Source organism: Equus przewalskii, chromosome 10 (genome assembly GCF_037783145.1).
Source record: "Equus przewalskii isolate Varuska chromosome 10, EquPr2, whole genome shotgun sequence".
NCBI classification, from domain to species: domain Eukaryota; kingdom Metazoa; phylum Chordata; class Mammalia; order Perissodactyla; family Equidae; genus Equus; species Equus przewalskii.
Genome location: NC_091840.1, coordinates 19,304,154 through 19,322,002, shown reverse-complemented (window position 1 = coordinate 19,322,002; position 17,849 = coordinate 19,304,154). Strand labels below are relative to the sequence as shown.

Sequence of the window (17,849 nt, the reverse complement as noted above, 5' to 3'; positions counted from 1 at the left end):
CAGCTGATGCCAGCAGAGTAGACCAAGAAGGCAGGAGAGAAGCAAGTGTCTGCTGGACATAATGATGAACATGTTGGTGATCTTAGATCACCTCAGGGGAGTGGTGAGTGGGAGGTGAGGAAATGGGACACCGTGACCAGCCATGAGCTTTTCAGAAGTTTGGCCAAGAACAGGAGAGGGCGTGGGGTTGAGGGAGAGCTCTTGAACTGGGCCTGGGTCTTCAGCCCTTTGTGGTTCTGGGAACCCAGCCAAGGCCTGTGCGGAGAGCGAGTCATCTCAGTCCAGCCCACCTCCCATCAGAAGTCTGGGTGGAGTCAGGAAGGTCATTCCTACCCCCGGGTGAGGCTGAGGGCTTAAGGTGGGAGGGTTACCCTAACTCCCCATGGTTAGCCCTCCGTGACCAGGCTGAAACCCTGACCCCAGGAGTTCATTATCCCTAATTTCCCAAGGCAACGCATTCTGCAAGAAAACATATTTGTTCTCCAAATCCTCAGAGTGCTTAGTCGTCTGACAACACCAGGTGAACAAACAGAATTGAGAAAGTTCAAGAACAGTAGCACAGAACAATGTGAAGGTAGGTTGCCTATGGAATCCTCAGGGAAGAGGAAGATGGTTCGAGAAAGAAGGGGGCAAACAAGCTGCTTTCAAGGGTCTTTCCCCATTGAACCGGTTGGGTCACTCCCCCAACCCCCTTCATGGATTCCAGTGATAAGACAGCAGTCAAACTTTTGTTTTTCACTTTATTGTACAAAAAAAGAGAAAACAAAACTTCCACAATTGGCCTTAAGCTTAGGCAGACACCTCTAAGCCACTCCCTCCCACCTCCCATGATACAAATTCAAGTTGTGGTTGTTGTTGAAACCTACAAAAACACTCCTTAAATATTAGAAAAAAAAAGGGGGAGCGGGGGTCCTCCCACCCCAGCCATCCCATCCCAGTGCCAAAATGCACTCAGAGTGACCTCTTACAGCACCAACACCCCCACCCCCACAGCCCTGTTCGTACTGTAAGAATTTTTCAATTTTTAAAACAGGAAAAAAAAGCGCCCCAAAGTTGTTTTTAAATGAAAACACATTCCACTAAAACACAACAGCGCAGGGGCATTCAAACAGGGAAATGGGGTTCTTTGCAGGGGCTCTTGGGAAGAAATAGAACCTATGAACCCCTGGACCTAATTCCAGGATCAGGACAAAGGAGGGGGCGTGGAGTGGGGAGTGTCCCTCCCTAGTTCCCCGACCCCCAGCACCACGTCCAAGGCAAGGCAGATCGTCTGCCTGCCTTTGGGAGCAGGACCCATCTTTCCCACCCCACCTCCCAGGTGGAGTTTCCTCTCTTCCCCCATCCCTTGGCTTTCATTTAGAGGGGGAAGATGGAAAAGCACAAAGCCCCAATTAAATAGGTCACTGACATGATTGTAAAAAAAAAAAATGCCAAAATTTCGTCAAAAACAAAAAAATCAAATCCACAGAGACAAGGTGGCTTGGCTTATTGAGAGTCTAGGAACCAGGGTACCAAAAAGGTTGGGATGGCTAGGAAGGGTTAGAGGGACAGCTGCAAAAGCAGCTTTTTACAGACCTCTTCCCCAGCTGTGGGTTTGGGGGGTGCGGGGGAGGGAGCAGACCTGAGAAATCAAAGGAAATGGGGGCAAGGGAGCTAGAGGGTATGGGAGGAAGGCAGGAGAGATGTGTAAGTTAAGAGCTTGGGACACATTTCTTGAAGCCCAGATTCTGAGCTAGAGTGGCCAGGTGACCCCTCAGATGAGCTGGGAAGGCCTCTCCCACCAAATAAAAGCTGTAAGGTTCACCTGGTCTGTCCCCTTCCCCACCGTCCTGCTGGATATTGGAGACCAGCAGCAGCTCAGTCACAAGGCCCCGGCAGAGGGAAGCTGGCATAGGAAGCATCAGAGTGGCTTCAGTACACCTCCCAAAATGGAATCAGAGATTAGGCAAAGCAGATACGGAGAAAGGGGCCGCCCCAGCCCACTCCCACCAGGACCAATGTCTCCCTGGCCCTCACCAACCCTTTCACCAGATTTACAGACTGAGGTGGGCTCCCCCTTCTCTTTTGCACACATACATCCACATGTGCCTTTGCACACATCCACAGGTGCACCCATGCTATGTACAGGCCACACACACACACATACACACACACATACACACGCACACACACTTTTCCATACGCATCAAGACCGTTTTAAAAAAGTCCCAAACCTACCCCCTAAACCCTCCCTCTCCCAGAAATGACAACAGAGACGGCAGCCGAGATCGGTAGGAAACGTCTCGTTGACAGCTCAGAGCTTAAAAAAAAAAATATATACACATATATAAAAAACACTTCTGCCCCCTCCCCCCATGAGCGGGTCCAGGCAGCTCCTTCCTGCAGGGGGCGGGGGAGAGGGCTGCGGGCAGTGCCTGTTTTCTCACAGGCACCCACCCTCCTCTCCCCATCCTTTCCCTGCCTCCAGTTCCAATGTAGGGGTCCAGGCAGCAAGCCCCTCTGGGAAGGGAGGGGTCCTCCCCAAGGTTCCACCCTCCCATGGGTCGGGATGCAGGTGTAGAGGGCCTCACTGAACTCTTTGGGACCCCCCACCCCACTCCCAGGTCCATTGTCCATGCCGGAACCGCAAGTGCAGAAGAGGGGTGGGCCGGGCCGGTCCAGTGGTGGCTCAGTCTGATGGTTGCGCTCCCTGGAGGGCCCCCCAGGGCTGGTATCTCTGAGGCTGCAGAGTCCTGGCCTTGGCTCCTCCAGCCCCTCCCCCCACCGTATTTTGTTTAAAAAAAAAAGAAAAGAAAGAAAGAAAGTGGGGGAGGCCAGGGGGCAGGGGACAGAACATGGGGGAGAAACAAAGGCGGTCAGTTGGGGAGGGGAGCCCCGGGTGGGGCTGAGCCTCAGTTGGAGTCAGAGTCCGAGGAGTCCCCCGAGGAAGAGGAGCTGGAGCTGCTGCCCTCGGACTCATTGTCCTCATCCTCATCGTCATCCTCGTCGTCGTCTTCATCCTCGTCATCCTCCTCGTTCTGGGGGGGGCAAGGAGCGTGCAGTCACCAGATGGCCATGCTGGCAAGGCCCCGCTCTCCCCTCCCACCATGACGCGTCCGCCCCACCTCATCCCCATCCTCGCTCTCATCCTCGCTGCTGGACTCAGAGGAGTCCCCGCCATCCTCGGAGGAGTCCCCGTTCTCATCATCTTCCTCCTCTTCGTCCTCATCCTCATCATCCTCATCCTCTTCGTCATCTTCCTCAGACTCCTGAGACGGACAGTGGCACATCAGTGGTCCCTGCCACACCGCTCCAGGTACTGCAGACCCCCACCCGCCCCCGTCTGGGAGGGGCCTCCTTACCGACTTGGACTGTAGGGTAGTCCGGCTGGACTTGGGGTTCGGGCCTCGCAGCTTGGTCATGCTCTTACGTTTCTGCAGGAGAGGATGGGAACACAAAGGGAGCAGCCATGAGGTCCAGACACCCGCCCCCAATCCCCAACCCTTAGCCCAAGGCTGCCCTGCTCCCAGACTCACATTGGAGATGTACTCTTTATATGCTGCGCGGTCCTGGGGAGACAGACTCTGGGGGAAACAGAGGAGGAGGTGAGGGTTGAAACACCACCCAAACTACTGCTGACCGAGTGCCAGGCAGGGGGCCGAGCATTAATATACCACCACCTATCTCGACCCCTCCCAGTCTCCCCATACCTTGGGACTCTGCAGACAGCCCGAGATCTGAGAACACAGCTCCAGTATTTTCGCTTAGGATGCCCTGAATCCTTTTCTAAGCCACCAATCCTAAGACTGTTGGCTTTCATGTCCCTCCTGTTGCTCTACCCCAGTGGAGGCTCCAGAGTCAGGGTGTTCCTCAACTCAGAGAATCCCCTGCACGACGACGCCCATAGCCTGGCTTCATCACTCCCACTCCAATATCAAGCCCAGAGCCACTGACGAGGCAGTTTGGGGCTCACCAAACTTCTGGAACACCTAAACCTTGCTAGTGCTCTAGGTCCTTGGCCAGCCTTCCGGGGTGGCTGAGGAGGGCGCAGGTGACACTCCCCACTTTACAGCTCTGACTGCTCAACCAAGGCACAGAGGGGAATCTCAGAGGCCCAGAAGCCAAGCCAAAGTCTAGGAGAGATCCCGTGGTCCCAGCTGGAGAGAGGAAAAGGCAATCTGATTTGGATTTTTCTACTTATTAGCTGTGTGACTTCATGTAAGTTACTTAACCTCTCTGAGTCTTGGTTTCCTTAACTTTGACAGTAATCATTACCCTGTCAGACTGCTAAGACACTGAATGAAATCATGAATGCAGACCAGCCAGCATGATGCCTCCCTCTTCCTTCCTTCCAAGGCTCTCCTGCCTTCTCACCTTGACCCAGAGGTCCAGGTGTACTTTGTACTGCTTCTGCTGCTCCTCGGCCAGCTTTTTGTAGTGCTCCTTCTGGCTCTGGGAGATGCGCTGCCAGCGGCTGCCAATCTCCACCATGCGTTCCTTTAGCGGCAAGTGATTCAGCTCCCCATTGGACAGCAGCTCCTGGGAGAACTTCTGGTAACCGTTCCTAGGAGGAGGGAGTGGGGCCGGGAGGGTCAGGATACCCACCGGGTGGCGCTCCAGCCCTGACCCTCCCACCCCCAGGGTGGGCTCCAACCCTAGACTCACATGGGAGGCTTCTTGGGTTCTCCCTGGAACTTCATCTTCTTGGACGAGTTTGCAGCAGCCGGGGGTGCCCGCATCTCACTCAGCTCTCTCTGCGGGAAAACCCAGAAGCTCACACTCATCTCACCCCCGAAACAGTCCTACCTCCTGCCCCGTGCCATCAGTGCCTCAGCTGGCTCTCCTTTTATGTGCCAGAAAGGAGGAGAAACTGCGGCACAGCCAGGGAACAACTTCCTAACAAATCGCATCTTCCCGGGCACTGCCGTTTCAAAGTGCTTTCACAACTGCACTCACGTCACTGGTATCGTCACCCTCCTTTTACTGATGCGTGACTGAGCCTCAGAGAAGGAAGTTAAGAGACTCGCTCAGGGTCACACCACCAAGGCTCGGACTCCTGGCTCCAAGCCCCATGCAGTAAGGGAAGCTGCCCACCCAAAAGGGTGTTGCTCCCGGCTCCATCCTGTTCCACCACCCTAACCACCAGCCGGCTCCCCACCTCATATCGCTTTTGGTCTTCAGCGGCCTTCTTAATCCACATCAGTTTCTCCTTCTTCTCCATGTTGTTCCAGGTCATCTCCATGGCTTTCAAGGCCTTCACCCGGTCGTTCTGGGGACAGACAGGGGTGTCAGCTGTGGGAGGTGTCACCTAGGGCTGGAGGAGACCCGTGTGGGCAAGCTGCCCAAAAACTCCTCTCCCACTCCCTGCCACCTTGAAGCGGGCCAGGTAGTCGCCGATGACGCTCTGTTGCCAGATCTCCTCGGCTCTCTTGGGCGACTCGGGCAGCTTGCCCCGCTCCTCGCGCTCCCCACCCGGCTTCCTCTCCGACTGGGCCTTCAGCGCAGCCTCTCGGGCCTTGTACTTGGCCTGCGGAGGAACGGTATGGGGCGTCAGTCTTCCAGCCACCACCAGGGGGCGCGCGCTCCTCAGCCAGCTGTTGAAGGCTCTCCGCCCCCGCCTCCGCCCCCCAAGGGTGGGGCGAGAAGAGGCATCGCTGGTGCAGATGTCTTCAGCCTGGGGCTCACCCGCCAACCCGCTCTGCTCCCCAGGGAGCCAAGAGCCCTCAGCTGACAGCTTCCCGCCTTCCGGCCTGCTGGGCTCCCAGCCCCACCATCTGAGCCCAGGCACACGTGTGAGCCACACAGGGCAGGGGTGGGGAAGTGCAGCCAGCCCCTAGGGGAGACGTGGCCCAGACTCAGCCCTGGCAGCCCCTCTGGTCTGGCGAGCCTAACCTTCTTCTTCTCCGACAAGTCGTTCCACATGCGGGCCAGCAGGCGAGTCAGCTCACTCTCCGAGAGCTCCGGCCGTTCCTCCTGCAACTGCCGCCGCTTCTCTTCTGAGAAGATGAACATGGCCGACACGGGTCGCTTGGGCTTCTCGGAGCCGCCCTGCAGATGTGCAAAGAGGGCTGGGGTCTGCTGGGTGTTGACAGGGAGCCCCGCCTTCTCTACCCCCACCTGCTGGGCTGTGCCCCCTGCCTACCTTGCCCCCTTCCTGGGAGGGCTTCTTGGAGGCTGGGCTGGTAGCTTGCTTCTTGTTGATGTTCAACATCTTCTCCTCCCCCAGGACCCGCTGCTGCTCCTCCTCAGGCAGGCTCTGGTCCGGGAAGAAGAAGTAGCATGGGGCTGTGCGTCTGGTGCCCAGTCTGCTCCCAGGTTGTTGTAGGGGCATTACCCCCCAATCCCCAAGCCTTTCTCTCCCCACTGCCCCAGCCAGAGGCACACTCACCTCCAGAAAACGGAGCAGTTCCACCTCGTAATCTTTCTTTTTCTGGGAAAGAAAGGGGAATCAGGGTCAATCTGGGGGTAGAGCTTCCAGTGCTCAGGGGACAACAGCCCTCAGCAAGCTGTCCAGAGCCTGGACAGGGCCTAGTCTCCCTCCCTAGATGGGAAGCATGAAGCCTGAGACTGTATGCTTTGATCAGCCCCGATGCTAACCCTAGCACACCACCAAGTTTGAAGCAGGTGCCCAGGGCACGGTTTGCCCAATGACTGACTCACCCTAGTTGGGATCAGACATCATGCTTCAAACCCCCAAGACCCCTGAGGGTCTCCAGGAGTCCTCCTTGCCACAGCTCACCTGGTCGCACTTCTTGTGGTAGGCATCCTTCTCCTTCTGGGAGAGCAGCTTCCACTGCTGGCTGCATAGCACCATGCGTTCCGTGCTGGGCACGTCCTTCATATTGGCCATCAGCTCTGCGCAGTACAGCGAGTAGCTGTTCCTATCAGAACCAGCAGGGAGGAGTGTCCCTGTGAGCAGCCAGGGTGGCCCAGGGCAGCAGGCTTCCTCACTGCCAGAGCCAGGCTGAGGTCCTTCACCGGTCCAGCTCCCTAGCTGCCCACCTGCCCTCTCACCCACCCGCCCCAGGGCAGCGCTCACGGAGGTGGCTTGGTGGGTCGCCCATCAAACTTGTCCTTGAGCTGGCGTTCGGCCTTGGTGAGGGTGGACTTGGTGATGCCCTCCTCACTGATGTTCAACTCGGGGTGCTTCTGGATATAGTCTCGCATAATCTCCTGCAGAGTGAGGTGGGGGGATGGAGGGCAACGGGGTGCGGGGTTAGCCGGGGCTGGGGAGGGGGGAGAGCCGCTGGGGAGGGGAGGCAGGGAGCAAAGCTGGGGGGTGGCCGTGTGTCTGCTGTGTCACACGAGATGTGGTGCCCTGCCCTGCCCTAGCCTGAGATCTCATGGGGGTGAGGGGGAAGGTAGGGGCAGAGGTGAGGGGCCCAGAAGGCCCCTCCCTCAATGGAGGGATGGGGAGCGGCTGCCTCCCGCAGAGTGCGGAGGCCAGAGTCAGAGGGCAGAGGCTCGTGAAGAGCCGGACGGGGAGGAGCGCAGCGGAAGCCTAACCTCGTACTCCTTCCGCTGCTCCAGGGCCTTATGAATCCATTTCAGCCTCTTTTTGTCCGAGAGCTGAGACCACTGCTTCCCCAGGGAGTCCTTCACCTCCTTCGTAGTGGCCTGCAAACCAAAAGCCGTCAGACACACACAGGCAGCCAGGGGCAGGGGGAGGGGAGGGGGGAGGGGGGCACAGAGGCCCCCGCCCCCTCAGGCCAGAGGAGGTCACATAAGTGTCCCCCACAGGCCAGGAGGGGAAGGCGGAGAGGCGGGGGTCCCGCCTGGGTGCAAGGGACAGGCTCACACACGCACGCACGCACACGCTCGCACGCCAGCTGGCCCAGGCCCTGTCCATGCAGCCCACCCCTGGGGAGGGGCCTCCTCTCCTGCTCCCCTGCACCATGCCCGGCCGACCTGGCGCGGCTCCCCCCTTGCCACCGCAGTGTGCCCTCCACCCCCACCCCTTGGCCGGACACTCACATCTGGCCGTACTTTGAGATACACCTTCTTCTCATGGGTGTACCACAGCTGCTGGGGGGTTTTGGGCTTCTCAGGGATGTCCGACTTCTTGGCATTCTGGATTAGGTCAGGGTGATCCTCCCTAGCCGGGGCGTGGGGAGCGACATCAGTGGGTGGCGGGGGATCCTGCCAGGGCAGACCCAAGCTAGCTGCCCCACCCACCAAGGCGCCTAGGCCTGTCAATTGGGGCCTCGTGGGACAGTGGCTGCCTGCCTGTCCCTGCCCTTGAACATGACCCGCTAGGGTCTACACGTGACCCATCCATCTTCCATGCCTCACAGATGGCAAGCTCGCAGCTCTGGTCACTGTTACCCTGTCCTGCCACACCCAGTGTCCTGTGGCCCTCCTCTGGGCTCCACTGCCTTACCTGAATCGGGCCAGGTTTCGCTCGAACTCCTGTTTCTCCCTCTGGAAGTCCTGAATATATTTCATCTGGGGGGAGGAGGGGACGGGGTCATCCATGACCCAAGACCTGACCTACAAAAGCCACCAAGCCACCTCCTTGCTAGCTATTTTGCCTCCCAGTTGGTGATATGGACAAATGGAGGATGGCATGAGCAGGCAGGGGATGGTGGCTTGTCTTCAGTGGGGTGAGGGGGGACTCAACCGTAGCCCAGACTGTTGGCTTGGAACCAGAGACAGTGTGAGCTACAGGGGTCTCCTGGAACACATCCTACACCTATTCCCTCCGTTTAAGAGAGAGAGCGTCCCAGAAAGGGGACATGGCATCACTAAGTTATACGGTAAGTGGTGACAGGGCTGGGACTCCCCTCAACCCTACCCCTTTGCCTTTCCCCAGTGCCACAAACTCCCACGAGGAGGAGTCAGGAGAAGGTGTAGGCCTTGCCCCTGTCACTCCCTCCTCACGTCTGTGGCAGCCAGTATCGGTCTGCCCCCTCAGAGGTGGCCCAGAAGGCCAGGGGCAAGCTGAGTCTTGCTTCCAAGGCACGAGGGGACACGGTGTTGAAGGGAACCCAGAGAGAATTCTTGCAATGCAGATCACATCCTAACAGATCTGTCTCCTAAAGTTGGATTTTTTCCTCCATCCACTACCTGAGTTCCTGGCTGTCCTTTGTGATTCTGACAGCACCCCCTGCCCCCCTCCTTCCTTAGCCATCACCTTCTTCCCCGCCTGATGCCTTCTTCCAGGCTCCTGGCTGGCTGGCTCCTCCAGCCCTCCCTCCCCCACCCCACTCCTCCTGCTCTGCCACTTGGTTTCCCTTCCTTCTCCTCCACCCTCTTCTATCAGCCTGGCCTCCCTTCCCACCATCACCTGACTCCTCTCCCTGTATCTTTCCTACACCTTCACTCCTCCTCAGGCTTTTACTTCCTTTCCATTCTGGCTCTTTCCCTTACTCATCTACCTCCTGTCCTGCATCCCACGCAGTGTCCATATCTCCGTTCTCCCTCTTTTCCCCAGATTCACAAGAGCCGGCAGTGGAAGGGGCCAGGGGCTCATGGCAATTGAGCCCAACCCCTGCCTCTCACAGAAGAGGCACCAGGCGCGGGAAGAGAGGCAGCTCCACGTTCCCGCGGTTCCCACAGAAAACCGGGAGCAGAGCCCAGCCTCCTCTGCCCCAACCTCAGTCCTCTCGTGCAAAACAGCAGCTTTAAGAGCAGGCTCTCCCGCCACACATCAGATAAAGACCAGGCCTGAGAAATGAAGTGACTTACCGAAGGTCACACACGCAGCAACTCAGTGGCAGTCAGGAGAACAGGCCCAAGTCTTGTGTCCCCCACCCTGTCCACTCTACCACGTAGTTTCTTCTGTCCCTCCCTGGTCCTCAGACCCTCTGCCTCTCAGCCTCTCCCTCCCTTCCTGTGAGTGTCTGTGTCATGTGTACAGTCAGCCCCGTGACATCCCCGTCAGCGCCATCAAAGGGATCAAGAACAGCTCCAGCAAGGCATACTCCTACTCAGCTCGGGCAGCCGTTGCAGACAGCTAGTTTTACCCAGTCGAGCCAGCTCCTTTCTTGGGTACAGAACCAAGAGCATGTGAGCCCACAGCCAGAGTGCACAAACCAGGAGAAGAGCGACTCACAGTCTGGCAGCCAGTGCCACCTCCTGAGAGCTGGCAGCGTACAACTTTGTTTCCTCTCCAAGCAAATGTGTCCTCTTGTCCCTCCCAAAGCCTCTCCCCAACATCTCTCCCGGGCTCCATCTCTTCATCTAGCATCTCCTCTTTGTGTCCATCTCTCTCCCCACCCCATCTTACTTGTGTCCCCGCTGCAGGCTCCTCTGATGCTTTGCTGCCTATCTCTGTGAGGGACCACTTGAATTCACCATGTTCGATGGTGTCCACCCCTGCCTGGGAGGCTGGGCAACCTCTGCTCAAGGTTAACGGCCTCTGATGGTCTAGGACAACATGGGGCCATGAGACACATTTGTCCTTGAGTGAACACGTGTGCGTGAGAAGGAAGGCCATCTAACTGTGGACATGACAGTGAGAAAAGCACTACACAAGGAGTCCAAAGCAATAAGCCCAAGTCCTACTCTAGCATCGTTACTTGCGTGACCTGGAACCCAATACCTTCTTGCATCTTAGTTCTTTGCCCACAAAAATTTGGATAACCCCTTCTCCTGGAGCTACCTTTATGAGGATATCAGAAGCATCAAATGAGACTGTTGGGAAATGTCAGAGGGTGAACTGCTGTGCAGGCCTAACAGTGAGGACAGGTGCATTGGAGCAGAGCTGTGTGAAAGAACGCTGTGGGCTGACTGTGGTTGCTCAGAGCACCTACCTCGGTCTGCGTTACACCTGTGGTGTAACCTGTGGCAGTGCCCGAGCCTGACGGTGTGTGGGCCTGGGAGGGGGTGATGAGGTGTGGCCGCCCAAGAGCTAGCCCGCTCTGCTGACCTGCCCATGTCCCTGATGCTAAGTCCCTCTAAGACCCATCCCCATCAGCTGCCCCCAGCCTCTGCCTTCCCTCCACTTAGTGTCATCCCCCCGCCCCCACCTTCTTCTTCTCCGGCAGCTCCTTGTATTTCTTGGACAGAATCTTGGTCAGGTCCAGGTTGCTCATCTCAGGGTGGAGTTTTGCGTACTTTGCCCGCTTCTCCATGAAGAAGCGGAAATAAGGGGTCAGGGGCTTCTTTGGGAAGTCCGGATGTTTCTGGAAGGAGGAACAAGGACATGGTGAAGGTCAGATGCTGTCCATTCGTTGGATGATTCCTCTCCTACTCCTCAGACTCCTCCTCCTAGAAACTCACCTTGAGCTTTTTGCCTTTGTAAGGGTTTTTCACATGTTCCTGAGCATCGAGGATCAATTCTGTCAACGTACGGAACTTCCTCACCTGCAGGAAGAAGAGAGGTGAGTAGAGCGGGAAGTTCTGAAGAGGGAAACACCACCCCACAGCGTGCCCCTATTTTCCAACGGGTCTCCTCTACTTTCCACTAGATTGAATTTATCAAAGGAGGAAGGGCAGAGGCCAACAGCCACACAACTCAGGCAGCCCCTGACACCCAGGCAGACACCAGGCACTGGCCCATGCCTACTGCAGAGGCCCAGGCAGTCAGTACACACCAAAGGACAGCAACAAGGTGACCACCTGACCTCGATGTAGTTGTCCATGCCAGCACCTCATTCAATCCCCAGAACAGCTCAGGCGACAGAAGCTCCAAGACGGTAAGTATTCAAGGCCACACAGCTAGAAAGTGGCAGAACTGAGAACTCTAGGCCAGTGCTGTCAACCATGCCACCTCCCAAAATGCAAAAGGGCGACCACATGAGCACCTCGCCTGGTCTCTTTCCTTCCTGTTTATAGATTTCTGTTTCATCTCCCCAACCAGGAAGGTTCAGGTGGGGGTATGTGTAGACGTGTTTGTATGTTTCAGGAAGGGGGGGATCAGTTACCTCATTAGAAATCTCCACCCATTTGAGCTTGCACATGTCTCCAGAAAAGTCTTTAAATGCTACTTTTTCCCAGTCCATATGTGACTCGGTGGTTTTGAACTTGGAGCTGTCATTGGATGGAAGGTTGTTCTTCATGCATTCCAGCAAAGTCAGCATGTCTTCCTGGGACCAGCGGTCTGGGGAGGGATAAGAGAGACAATCATGCTTGGTTCATGCCCCCCATCTGCTCCCCAGTCCTCAACCCTCCTCCCCAGAGCATTGCAGTCCCTGGTTACTTCCCCTGTGCAGGCACAGACAAGACATGGCCTAGCCCTAAGGACAAACAGTGGCTGTATGGATTAGAGCAGGGACTCCAGTCCAGACCGCGTCATACCTAGAAAGCCAGACTTGAACTCAAATCTGGCTTACTCCAAAGCTGTTATTTCTAACGCGCCAGGCTGCCATGGGCCACTGTTTATTGTAGGGAAGGAGAGGAAATGAAGCTACAGTGATTCGGGGCCCAATGGGAAAACAATTAGCTCCTTGGAGAGGGGAGGGAAGCAGGGAGGCAACACATCTAAATGTGTTGCCAAGTTCAAGTCCAAGTTCTAGGTGGATACCCTACATGTGCAAGGACTGAGAATGGGGTGTGGGCAGTAAGGAGAACCCATGCAGATGTTTCTCTTCTGCACAGCTGGAAACTAGTATTAGAGACATGGGTATTCCATCATCCTCCCTACCTCTCGGCCCCTCAGGGAAGACCAAAGGAGAATTTGGGGCAAGTAAGAAAAATGAAATGGAACTCGAAGAACCATATAGGGTAGCAGTGAGGCAAGGCAGGCAGGTGGGCAAAGGCTCTCAGGGCCCTGCTTCAGAGAGAACCCCCAGAATTCTGAGTTGTCTTCTCAGCCCGACTCCCTGTGGCAGCAAAAAAAGGCGTCTGGACCAGCAACTTTCAGCCACTGAATTGCAGCTCCAGGGAGGCCTCTCCGGAGGGAGGCTACTCTGGAAAGAGAGCTGGGAAAACAGCTATGCAAGGCTAGGAGTCAAAAGGCTCTTCATTTGCATCTGGTAACCTGGGCCAGGGTTTCCGCAGGGTGGGTCACATGGACCCATAATCCTCTCTCCTCTCAATGTCCCACAGGCATTGCCAGATGCTCAACTTCATCCTATCCCCTGCCCCCATACCCACTGGATCCCTACTGAATGGGACAAGGTCTAGTTAGTCGCGTTATGTATCTCCCATGGCTTGGGGCCTCAAACCACCAAGACATCCTTTCTCTCCACCTGCCTCACCAAAAACCTTGTCCTCTTAGTAAGAATAAAAAGCTAAAAAGCTTTCCCAATCTGTCGTCTCCCCCTTCCACCACATTCCTCATCCTTCCTCCCATTCCAGGACCCTGGATGAGGACACACTCAGAGTGGACTGGGAACCCCAGAAGAAAGGCTTGCACAGGCGTTCTTCTCCCTCTCTAAAGTGGGGGAAATGGAATGTGAAAAATACAATTTATAGGCCCAAGGCCAAATAATTTGGGTTTAGCCAAACCCCTAGTGTGAGGGATGCTTGACTCTTATAAACACTCAAGACCCCCCCCCCCCCATCTCAATTCAGAGAATGCAGACTGGAGAAACCTTTTGGAAGGGGAGTGGACCCTGCACACACACCTGCGGGGGAAAAAAAGATTTAAATTAAAGAGAGCCGAGGGTGGAGGGTCCTACCTTGGCCTTTGGGGGCGGCCATTTCCAGGTCTGTGGGGCAGTCGGCTTCTCCGTTCATTCTCCAGCCGTCCAGCCACCTCCTCGGTCGTGCTGGCCGGGCAACCCGGGGTCAAAGCCACCTCACCCTTTAGAAGAGATACCAGTCCCCACTCAGACGAGCTGAGAGGTGAGGGACTTTCTATCCCTCCCTCCCCCAAAGGGGAGGGGGGCACAAGTCCACATTCTCAGAGACCCTGCCAAGACCCTAGCGGACTTAGTCGGTGGGTGTTGGAGAGTGCTCCTCCTCTTCCTCCTAGCCCCGTCCCCCCGCCCCAGCCCCTGCAGCCCGGCTCCGAAGCGTGCGCCCTCCCCTGCCCACGCGAGAGACTGCTTCCAGCTCCCGCGTGCAGCTAGCGCCCGCCCTCCACCCTCCTTCCCCCACCCTAGCCAAAAAAAAAAATCTCCTCCTCCTCTATGCGCCCGCCCCGGGGAGGCCCCAGGCTGGAGGGCGGGGGAGGAGGAAGGGCGGGTAAAGGGCGCGCGCGGCCGCGGAAGCGGGCACGCGCCGCAGTCTCCTCCTCCCGCCTCCCCCCGGCCGATTCCCCCCGCCTCCGCAGCCCGGCGGGGACCCGGACGCAGCGCAGCCGCCGCCGGCCCCGGAGCGCAGCGGCCGCACCGCCCCCGGGGACCGGATCCGGATTCCCGCCGCCCCCCTTCTTGGGCTCCCGACGCCGTCCCCGCCCGCCTGGGCGGGCAAGCAGCCGGAGAGAAGCGGCCTAGCCTGCCCCCCGCCCCCGAGCCACCCACCCCGGCCAGAAGCGCCGCCACCGCCCAGCCACCCCGACGCGCACGGAGGAGCCCGGCGCAGAGGCGCGACCACGGCGGGAACCGCCGCCTCCTCCCCCGAGCTTGCGGCCCAGCCCTGCCGGCGCCCCCGCCCCGGCCTCCGGGGAGCCGAGCCAAGGAGAGGGCGGGAGGACGACGGCCGGGAGGCGGGGGCGCAGCGCTCACCGGCCCCGCCGCCCCCTCCGGCGGCCGGCGAGAACTGCGCCTGCCGGCTCCGAGAAGCGCGGGCTCCTCCGCCCGCGGCCGGGGCTCGGCTCGGGCCTCGCTTCCTGTCCTCCCCTCCCCCGGCTCTCGGCGTCCTCTCCAGTGCCCCGGTCCTCTCGCCCAGTCCTCCGCCCGGAGGTCGCCTCGGGGCCTCTCCTGGCGTCTACCGCACCAGCGGTTCGCTCCCCGCCACCCGGCCCCGACCCCGGCGCGCGTCCTCAGCCACCCCGGTTACCCGGCGCAGCGCGGCCTCCGGGCTTCCCGCTCCTGCGGCTCCCTCCCCGGCTCTGAGCGGCGGCGCCCTCCCCCGCTCGGCCGGGCACAGCCGCAGCTCCCTCCCGCGGCGGCAGCGGCTCCTCCTCCGGGCGCGGCGGCGGCGCTGGGGCGGCGGCTGCTGCTGCTGTGGCGGCGGCGGCGGCTGTGGCTGCTGCCTGCTGCTCCTCGCGGCGAAAAGCACAAAGCACAGCGCCCTCCGCCTGCAGGCAGCCCGCCCGCCGCCCGCCCGCCGGCCCCGGCCTCAGCTCGCACACCCCCCGCCGCCGCCGCAGCCTCCGCCGCCGGAGCGGGGAGGAGGAGGGAGAAGGGAGGAGGAGGAGCGGGAGGGGGGGCGGGAGAAGCGGGGCAGCGAGCGCGTCCTTCCCCGTAGAGCGCACACCGACCCCCGGGGAGCGAGCGCCAGCCCGCCCGCCTCGCCGGCTCCGCTCCCTCCCACAGCCTGCCCGGGCGGGCTCCGCGGGGGGCAGCTGGGAGGAGGGGCGGGAGCTGGGGGGACCCGGGCGGCCGAGGCGGAGGGAAGGAAGGAGGGGAGGGGGGTAGTGGTGGTGCTGGTGGTGGTGGCGGCGGCGGCGGCGGCTGCTGCTGCTGCCGGGGAGGGGGGGCCGGGGCAGGGAGACACGCAGCCGCCCGGATGGCGGCGGGGCTCGGAGCCGAGGCGGGCGGGCGGGCGGGCGCCGAGAGCGACCTCGCCAGACCCGCGGGGGAACTAGCAGGCTCGGCCGGCGCGGGAGGGAGAGCGCGAGGCGCGCCCGCAGAGAGGGTGCCTGAAGGGGCCCCCCGGTGGCCAGGGAGGGTCGGGGGTGCTTGGAGCCCTGCTCCGGAGCTCTCCCCCAAGTCCTCGCAGCTCAGAATCGGGCTTCCACGCCAGCCCTCTCCCGCCTCCCGGAGCGGGCGGTCCGCGCCCACCCTCTTCCCCGGAGCGTGGCCACCGGCTAGGGGCTCAGGCACGCCGATCGCGGCGCCAGGCTTCGGCGCCTGCCTCGCGGTGTCCTCGCTGCCGAACAGCAGATACACGAAACTTTAAAAATAATTACCCCTACCACATGCCTTTCCTGCAAATTAAAAAAGGAAAAATCCCCTTCGCTCCTTACATTCCGGAAACGGCGAGAGGGCGACGGGCTCCGGTAGAGGAGCCTCTCTGGGAGCCGGTTCAATCCAGCCCGGCATGGCTCCGCAGGCCTGCCAGGGCGCATGGAGATCGGCGCCGCCGCCACTCGCAGCAACCCCTCTCCCCCGAAATCCGCGGCGCCGGGTCTCACTTACCGAGCGTGTGAATGGGAGCGCGGGCCAGGGGCACCTAGGGGTGCGGCGGGCCGAAGAGCCGAGCCGCAGCTCCGCCGCAGCCGACGCCGGGGCAGCGAGACGCCAGACAAAGCCCGAGATGGCGAAGCGGAGCGACGGCTAATGGCGAGCCCCACGCGCCGCGCTCCGCCCGCCCCGCTCCGCCCGCCCGCCCGCCCGCCTCGGCGCAGCGCAGCGCCGCTCCGAGCGCTCGCCCGTCAGAGCCGCCTCGGCGCCGCCGCCTCCCGGGCCACCCCGGCCTCGCCTGGCCCCTCCGCCTCCTCCGGGCGGCTCAGCCTCACCCCTTCCCTCCCACCGCGCTGGGGGCTGCACGAAAATAAGAAAAGAAAAATGCTTTTCTTTTCTTTTTTTTTTTTTTTGGCAGGGCGGGCGTGTTGAGACTTTTGGGTCTTTTTGCCCCCAGCTCGCACTCACCTGCGGAGCCGCCGGGAGGGCTGGGGGTGGGGGCGCGCGGGGCTGGAGCCGGCGAGCGCGGGTTGAAAGCTAGCCAAGCTCTGCAGCGCCCGACCCGGGCGTATACGCCGCCGCCAGTCCCCGCAGAGAAATCGTCCTCCTACCCCCGCCTCCATCGCTCTGCGTTTCTCTTCCAATCAGCCGGTCGCTTGGCGGCTCCTCCATTCTCCGGCCAAGCCCGCTGCCTAGAGCGAGCTCCACTCCATCTGTTCGCCCGGCTCCTCGCTCCCCTGCCGGGGCTGGCGAGGCGACGTGGGGCCGGAGGGGGATTTGCGAGGGAACCTGCCTGCTTCCTGCTCCCATTGCTCCCTCCTGCCTCCTGCTTCTCTCCTGCGTCTTTCCAACTCTCCCCTGTCGCCACTGGTGTGTGTCTGAGTGTGTGTGTGCGCGGTTTTTTTTTTTTTTTTTTTTATTGCTCTTTGCTTTTGCAACCCTGAAGCCAAAGCGGGGGGGAGTATGGGGGGGATGTTACAAAAAAAAGCAAGAAAGAAGCTCTTGGATTTGCAACACATTGAAAAACCGGGGGAGCACCCCGCCTCGTCCGATCTCAGAGCCCCGCGAGGGCCTTCCGGGTTTCAGAGCGAGCCTCGCGTTCTCAATGCCCCTCACCTCCGCTGGGTTTAGAATCCGAGGGGTCCGAGCAAAAAGTTCTCCCCCTGGGCCGTAGCAGGGGGTGTCAGGGTGGGAGTTGGGGAGATTTCTCAAGCAGCAGCAGCCATCCCTCCCACCCTGGCTTCGGTAGCTGGGCCGGGGCGGGGGTGGAGAGCCAAATCCTGGTGGGTTTGCGGGAAGGGCCTTCCCGGGCGACGTCGGAGCCGGGGACTGCGCTTCGCTCATCTCCCGCTCGGTCTCTGCCTCTTGTCCCCTGCCAGTTCCCCCTTTAATTTCTTTTCCCCCCTCTCCTTTAATCTAATTTCTTCCAACTCCACCTTTGTTGTTACCGGCGTCACGCCCGGACCAGCCAATCCCCGCCACGCAATCAGCTTGTCAAAAAGCCTCGACCAGCCCTGGGAAAGCAGGCCGCGGGCGCTGCCCCCTCCCCCGGCGGCGGCGGCGGCGGGGAGCCGCGCGGGGAGCCTGGCACCCGGGCTTCGCCGCCGGAGCCGCAGCGGGGCAGCTTCAGCGTAGGCCTCCCGCGCTCCACGATTCTGCGGGGCGGGGAACGAAAGGCCTGGGCGCGGACCTCCATCCACCCTCCCTGCCGCCGGCTGTGGTCGTCTGTCTCTGCCTCCCCTCCTTCGAGGA

General features: G+C 60.0%; 1 protein-coding gene across 8 annotated transcripts; it reads right to left on the bottom strand.

Moving 5' to 3' along the window:
- Positions 1–726: 726 nt before the first annotated feature.
- On the bottom strand, positions 727–17,628 carry UBTF (upstream binding transcription factor). Of its 8 annotated transcripts, none has more exons than XM_070560346.1 (21): positions 16,566–17,628; positions 13,545–13,669; positions 11,847–12,022; positions 11,203–11,286; positions 10,950–11,105; positions 8,360–8,424; positions 7,954–8,074; positions 7,486–7,596; positions 7,019–7,152; positions 6,719–6,860; positions 6,368–6,409; positions 6,122–6,235; positions 5,872–6,027; positions 5,351–5,506; positions 5,138–5,248; positions 4,645–4,733; positions 4,354–4,543; positions 3,516–3,563; positions 3,342–3,413; positions 3,105–3,248; positions 727–3,017 (listed from the first exon to the last, which is right to left on the bottom strand). In XM_070560346.1, the coding sequence occupies exons 2-21, from the start codon at positions 13,600–13,602 to the stop codon at positions 2,892–2,894; spliced, it is 2,295 nt and encodes a 764-aa protein (XP_070416447.1). In that variant the 5' UTR covers positions 13,603–13,669; positions 16,566–17,628; the 3' UTR covers positions 727–2,891. The 8 variants fall into 8 exon arrangements, with proteins under 8 accessions (XP_070416447.1, XP_070416445.1, XP_070416446.1 ...); XM_070560344.1 differs by lacking the exon at positions 16,566–17,628 and adding an exon at positions 16,113–16,324; XM_070560345.1 differs by lacking the exon at positions 16,566–17,628 and adding an exon at positions 14,809–14,947.
- Between the last annotated feature and the right edge of the window lie 221 nt (positions 17,629–17,849).